This window comes from Macaca fascicularis, chromosome 5 (assembly GCF_037993035.2).
Source record: "Macaca fascicularis isolate 582-1 chromosome 5, T2T-MFA8v1.1".
Classification (NCBI taxonomy): Eukaryota; Metazoa; Chordata; class Mammalia; order Primates; family Cercopithecidae; genus Macaca; species Macaca fascicularis.
The window spans coordinates 110766818-110774386 of NC_088379.1; the positions used below are offsets into that span (position 1 = coordinate 110766818).

The 7569-nt window shown below is 35.8% G+C and overlaps 1 protein-coding gene across 1 annotated transcript; it reads right to left on the reverse strand.

The window, feature by feature from the left end:
• Positions 1-4229: 4229 nt before the first annotated feature.
• LOC135970971 (U1 small nuclear ribonucleoprotein C) lies at positions 4230-5025 on the reverse strand. The gene has a single exon (XM_065545296.2). It carries the CDS (start codon positions 4986-4988, stop codon positions 4509-4511), a length of 480 nt encoding a protein of 159 aa, XP_065401368.1. The 5' UTR covers positions 4989-5025; the 3' UTR covers positions 4230-4508.
• Between the last annotated feature and the right edge of the window lie 2544 nt (positions 5026-7569).

Genomic DNA, 7569 nt, shown 5'->3' on the forward strand with positions numbered 1-7569 from the left:
CAGAGAAATGCAAATCAAAACCACAATGAGATACCATCTCACACCAGTTAGAAGGGCAATCATTAAAAAGTCAGGAAACAACAGGTGCTGGAGAGGATGTGGAGAAATAGGAACACTTTTACACTGTTGGTGGGATTGTAAACTAGTTCAACCATTATGGAAAACAGTATGGCGATTCCTCAAGGATCTAGAACTAGATGTACCATATGACCCAGCCATCCCATTACTGGGTATATACCCAAAGGATTATAAATCATGCTGCTATAAAGACACATGCACACGTATGTTTATTGCAGCATTATTCACAATAGCAAAGACTTGGAAACAATCCAAATGTCCATCAGTGACAGACTGGATTAAGAAAATGTGGCACATATATATATACCATGGAATGCTATGCAGCCATAAAAAAGGATGAGATTGTGTCCTTTGTAGGGACATGGATGCAGCTGGAAACCATCATTCTCAGCAAACTATCGCAAGAACAGAAAATCAAACACTGCATGTTCTCACTCATAGGTGGGAAATGAACAATGAGATCACTTGGGCTCGGGAAGGGGAACATCACACACCGGGGCCTATCATGGGGAGGGGGGAGGGGGAAGGGATTGCACTGGGAGTTATACCTGATGTAAACGACGAGTTGATGGGTGCTGACGAGTTGATGGGTGCAGCACACCAACATGGCACAAGTATACATATGTAACAAACCTGCACGTTATGCACATGTACCCTAGAACTTAAAGTATAATAATAAAAAAAAAAGAAATAATACCAATCCCACTCAAACTCTTCTGAAAAATATACGAGGAGAGGATACTTCCAAACTCATTCTACAAAGCCGATATTACTCTGATACCTAAACCAAAGACACATCAAAAAAGAAAACTACAAGCCAATATCCCTGACGAACACTGATGCAAAAATCATTAAGAAAATATTCACAAACTGCATTCAACAATGTGTTCAAAAAATCATGGTTCATGACCAAGTGGAATTTATCTCAGGGATGCAAGAATGGTTCAACATTTGTGAGTCATTAATGTGATACATCATATCAATACAATAACGGACAAAAGCCATATGATCATTTAAATTGATGCTAAAAAAGTATCTGACAAAATTCACCATCTCTTCAAGTCAAAAACCCTCAAAAAACTGGGTATAGAAGGAATATACCTCAACATAATAAAAGCCACATATCACGAACTCCATAGCTAGTATCATGCTGAATGAGTAAAAACTGTAAGCTTTTCCTCTAAGATCTGGAACATGACAAGAATACTCACTTTCACCGCTGTTATTTAACATAGTACTGGAAGTCCAAGCTAGAGCAATCAGACAAGATAACAATATAAAGGGCATCCAAATTGGAAAGGAAGAAGTCTAATTATCCTTCTTTGCAGATGATATGATGTTATATTTGGAGAAACCTAAGACTCCACCAAAAACTATTAGAACTGATAACCAAACTCAGTAAAGTTGCAGGATACAAAATCAACACATGAAAATCTGTAGCATTTTTATATGCCAACAGCAAACAATCTGAAGAAAAAAATTTAAAAAGTAATCCCATTTACAATAGCCACACATAAAATTAAATACCGAGGAATTAACCAAAGAAGTGAAAGATCTCTACAATGAAAACCGTAAACCATTGATGCGAGAAATTGAAGTGGGCACCAAAAATGGAAAAACATTCCATATTTATGGATTGGAAAAATCAATGTTGTAAAAATGTCCATACTAACCAAAGCAATCTACAGATTCAATGCAATACTAATCAAAATACCAACTACATTCTTCACAGAAATAGTAAAAGCAATCCTAAAATTTATATAGAACCATAAAAGACCCAAAATAGCTAAAGCCATCCTTACCAAAAAGAACAAAACTGGAGGATTCACATTACATGACTTCAAATTATACTACAGAGCTAGAGTAGCCAAACAGCATGATACCAGCATAAAAACAGGCATATAGACCAGTGAAACAGAATAAAGAACCCAGAAATAAATGCATACATCTACAGTGAACTCCTTTTTTGACAATTTCCAAGAACATATATTGGGGAAACGATGGCCTCCTTAATAAATGGTGCTGGGAAATTGAATATCCATATGCAGAAGAATGAAACTAGACCCCCGTCTTTTACCATTTAGAAAGATCAAATCAAAATAGATTAAATACTTAAATCTAAGACCTCAAACTGTGAAACTACTACAAGAAAACACTGAGGAAAATCTCTAGGACATGGGACTGGACAAAGATTTCTTGAGCAGAACCCCAAAGGCACAGGCAACCAAAGTAAAAATGGACAAATGGGATCACATCAAGTTAAAAAGTTTCTGCAAAGCAAAGGAAACAATCAACAAAGTGGGGAGAAAACACACAGAATGGGAGAAAATATTTGCAAATTCCCCATCTGACAAGGAATTTATAACCAGAATATATAAGGAGCTCAAGCAACTCTAGAGAAAAAAAATCTAATCATCCAATTGAAAAATGGGCGAAAGATTTGAATACACAGGTCTCAAAAGAGGACATGCAAATGGGAAACAGGCAAGTGAAAAAGTGCTCACCATTACTGATTATCAGATAAATGCAAATCAAAACTACAATTAAATACCATCTCACCTGAGTTAAAATGGCTTTTATCTAAAAGACAGGCAATAAGGAATAGTAGCAACAATGTAGAGAAAAGGGAGCCCTTGTACACTTTTGTTGGAAATGTAAATTACTACAATCACTATGGAGAACAGTTTGGAGTTTCCTCGCATAATCAAAAATTTAGCTACCATATAATCCAGTCATCCCACTGCCATGTATATATACAAAAGAAAGAAAATCAGTATATCGAAGAGTTATCTGTACTCCTGTGCTTATTGCATCACTATTCACTAGGCAAGATTTGGAAGCAACCTAAGTGCCCATCAACAGATGAATGAATAAAGAAAATGTGGTATTTATACACAATGTAGTACTATTCATTCATTAAAAAAAAGAATAAAATACAGTCGTTTGCAACAACATGGATGGAACTGGAGATCTTTATGTTAAGTGAAATAAGCTAGGCCCAATAAGACAAGCATCACCTGTTCTTACTTATCTGTAGGAGCTAAAAATTAAAATTGAACCCATGGAGATAGAGAATAGAAGGATGGTTACCAAATGCTGGGAAGAGTAGTTGGGGGAGTGGGGAGTAAGTCGGGATTGTTAATGGGTATAAAAATAGTTAGAATAAATAAGACCTAGTGTTTGCTAGCAGAAGAGGGTAACTGTGGTCAAAAATAATGTAATTGTTCATTTAAAAATAACTAAAAGCATATAATGGTTTGGAACACAAAGGATAAATGCTTGAGGTTATGGATTCTCCATTTACCTTAATGTGATTATTATGCATTGCATGCCTGTATCAAAATATCTCATGTAACACATAAATATATATACTTTTTGTGTACTCACAAAAATGATAACTTGTTAAAGAAACACATAACCAAAAAGCATGAAGAATAGGAGATAAATGACATTATTCCATATAAAGTTCTTGCATTATTAGTGAAGTTGCATAATATTAATTCAAGGTTAATTGTGATAAATTAATGATTGATATTGTAAATATCTATACTAACTTCTAAAATTAATCCAGAAATAGAGATTTTTAAAATCCAATAGAAAATACACAGTAAAAATATACTCAATCTCAAATGGAAAGGAAATAAGGAACAAAGTGGGGAGTAAAACAACCCAGAAGGAACAAATAGGAAACAAAATAGAAAAATGATAAACTTAACCATATTCAATACTTGCATTAAGTATAGATTAAACAATTTTATTAAAATGTTGTCAAACTGCATAAAGAAACAAGACCCAATAATAAGTTATTTACAAAAGACAAAATTTAGATGAAAGGTAACAGAAAGAAATAAAATTACAGAATGGAAAGAGATATACCATGCAAACACTAATAGTGGCAGGGCATACTGTTATTATATTAGTGTCAAATGGGCTTCAAAATAAAGAATCTTATGAGATATAAAGGAGTATTCTATGATGATAAAATGTTAATTCATCAGGAAGAACTATATATGTTTATTTATTACATACATCATTTTTCTCAAAAAGTAATTTCTAGAATTCCTTTCCCCATCCTGGTTTTAAACATGATGCTTTCAAAATCTAATTTTCCTTTTCCAGTCTTTTTTCATTTTGAAGGTGATTTTGGCACATTTTATTTTTTTTATTTTTTATTTTATTTTTTTTTTTTTTAAAGGGAACACACTTTTAATTGAAAGAGTTGACAATTTTATTTTCACATTTCCCAATATAAATGAAAACTGCATCTTTTTTGTCCCACTTCTCCCCTCCAAAACTATTCTCTCTTTGATAGGACAGGGGAGCAAGTCTTCCCTATGCTGTTTAGAAAACTCAGTATCACAGCAGCATAATCTCCTGGTGAAGCAGAACAGGTAATATAAAACTGATACAATGAAGCCTCCCCTCTATCCTTATCTGTCTGGTCGAGTCATTCCGGGCCGAGTGGGCACCATCATGGGACGGGCAGGAGGTCTCATCATTGGGGGCCCAGGCATCATTGGCATGTGGCCTCCCATGGGCGGCCTCATTCCAGGAGCAGGTCCCACTGGCATCATCCCAGGAGGAGGAGGGCCCATCATTGGCATCATGGGAGGGCCCCCCATATGGGGTGCTGGCATCATACCAGGGCGAGGAGGACCCGGAAGGCTGGGGGGAGGTGGTATCATCGCCCCTGCAGGAGGAGGAGCAGAGAATGGAGTAGGAGGTATCTTTCCTTGTTGAAATGCAGCCGTTGTTTTGTCAATCAGGCTCTGAGCCTGCTCTTCCATCCATTTCTGATAATAGTCTTTCACATTCTCTTTGTGTTTCCTTCCACTGCAGTGTGTCTTTCTCACAGATGGAGAGTCATGGGTGAGGTATGTATCGCAGTAGTCACAATAAAACTTGGGCATGTTGCTCTGCAGGCCGTTGGCCACTCCGTTACGTGACCGGCACATTTTATTTTTTATAGTAGTTTCCAGAGTATGTAAACCTTTTAAAATCAGCTGATTAATTTAATATAAACAAAAGATGATTTCCTAAATTAGATATGAAAAATATGCTGTCCCTAATTTGACTGTATTATGTCTAAAATATAAATCAGTTATCTGTTTCATATACATATATAGTATACTAAGACTTTCTGTTCCTACAAAGCAGTCAGCATTGTTTTTTCTTTTTGGTTTTCTCCTCTTTAATAGCCATAATAATAATAAATAACATTTTGGGGCACTCTATCAAGCGCTGGGATTTACAGAATATCATTAAGCAAAAAAGTGTTCCCACTATGAGAATTTCAGAGGGAGAAGACATAGAGAGATTCATAGAAGGTATATTCAATATGACAAATGCAAAAAATCCCAAGTTTTTGGAGAGATATTAACATTTGGATCCGTGAAACTCAAAGTTATCCAAACAGGCTTAAGCCACAGATGTCCTCACTGAGTCAAATTATGATCAAAATGTCAAAGTCAAAGAAAAAGAATTTTTAAAGGAATAAGAGAAAAAACATCAAGTGACATACAAGAAAATCGTCATTAGACCATTAGCAGATTTCTCAGCAGAAATCTTGCAAGCCAGGGGAGAATGGGATAATATATTTAAAGTGCTGAAAGAAAAAATACCTGTCAACCAATAGTACTATACCCAGCAAAACTGTCTTTCAGAAGTGAAGGGAAAATAGCCTTTCCCAAACAAGCCAAAGCTAAGGGAGTTCATTATTATTAGACCAGCCAAATGAAGGGAGTGATTCAACCAGAAGCAAAACGGTGATAATTACCATTATGAAAACATAAAACAGGTAGAGGCAAATTTGTAATCAAACTCAGAATGTTCTAATACTGTAATGGTAGTGTGTAAATCTTTCAAATCTCTAGTGTGAAGTTTAAAAGTCAAAATAGTCAAAAGTGAACATAGCTACAATAAGTCATTAAGAAATATACAATATACCCTTACAAGCTGCAATTTGGTAAGTTGGTCTCCTCAAGGAATGGTACCATTTCAGGGGCTTGGTGTTGGTATAAGTTGCTAGCAGAGAAGAAATTTGATATGGGGAGTAGTAAGATAAATTTTACTAAATGGGAATCCACGCTGAAGGCTTTGTGCAGAATCTCCATCCCTATCACCATAACCACTTTGCTCATGCGCCTATTGTTTTAGCACTGAGGTAGCTAATGACAAAATCTGTTGACATCAACAAGCCAAGTTATTTGGTATACTTCATTTTTTGGTGCCTTTCCTATGGTGTTTGCTCTTTGATGGGTGCTAATATGAAGGTTTTAAACTCTATGTCCACTCCTATAAGTCCATCTGTATACCTCTGCCACATACCTTTTTGACCCTGGCCATGCAATCTTTTTCCTTTAAAGCCACTGACTAGCCACCTCAGCCATTCACCACTGTTCATAGGTCCATATACTGATCTTTGCAAAGTAGGTGACTAAATGCATCACCAAAGTTCTGCCTACTCTGGGGGTGATTTTTTCTAATCACTGTCTTTCAAAGCCACTGCATAAGATTTGTAATGGATTTGCTATCTCTTTTGGGCAGGCACCAATATACCAAACTGTTCCATCATAAGCCAAGTTTTGACTTTGTTTTTCTCACTTTTCTTATTGTAAGGAATATCTCAAGTAGAAAAAGTTGTGAGCTGAGTAGTTTCTGGTACAATAATTGCAGATAAAATGGGAGCCTGGGCTACTTGCTCATGCAGTTGACTTTTGCCCTCTGCTCGTAATTCCAGATGGTATCACTGCTATTTCACAATGGATTATTGCTGGGCCCACCTGATTACACAGTTCCATGAATCTGACAGACCCCAGCTTATTGCAGGCAGTTTCAGATGCATGGTTATTCACTTCATCTCTGTCATGGCACAGTAGCATGCCAACAGTTGTTTTTCAAAATACATGCAATTCCCTGGCTAACATTGATGTTCTTTATTTTCCTATCATGCAAATTTTTTTAGATGTAAATTTTTTTATGTCCCTGTTTGAAATTTGCTGGATTTGGATTTTTCGTTTGTTTGTTTGTTTGTTTCTTTTTCAATTTTACTTTAAGCTCTGGGATACATGTGCTGAACATTCAGATTTGTTACATAGGTATACATGTACCACGGTGGCTTGCTGTGCCTACCAACCCGTCATCTATGTTTTAAGCCCTGCATGCATTAGATATTTGTTCTAATGGATTTGTTGAATGATACTGCTATCATTCATCACTTACGTATAAATCTCAGCAATAATATCTTCAAATATTTCCTTTTCATCATTCTCTTTCTTCGCATACTGAAACTTCAGCTAAACACAGACATACACGTAAGTTTGGCTTTTTATGTTTATTATTCTGTCTATATTTTGATGTATTTTTTATATTTTCCACCTCTGCCTTTCTGGTGGGCTTCTTAGATAATTATCTTCAGTTGTTTATTTTCTAGTTCACTCATTCTTTTTTCAGATGTGCATAATACGCTGCTTTGTGGCTTTTCAAATTTGT

Excerpts from the sequence above, each read along its gene's own strand:
- LOC135970971 (XM_065545296.2), bottom strand. The coding sequence starts at position 4,988 with ATGCCCAAGTTTTATTGTGACTACTGCGATACATACCTCACCCATGAC.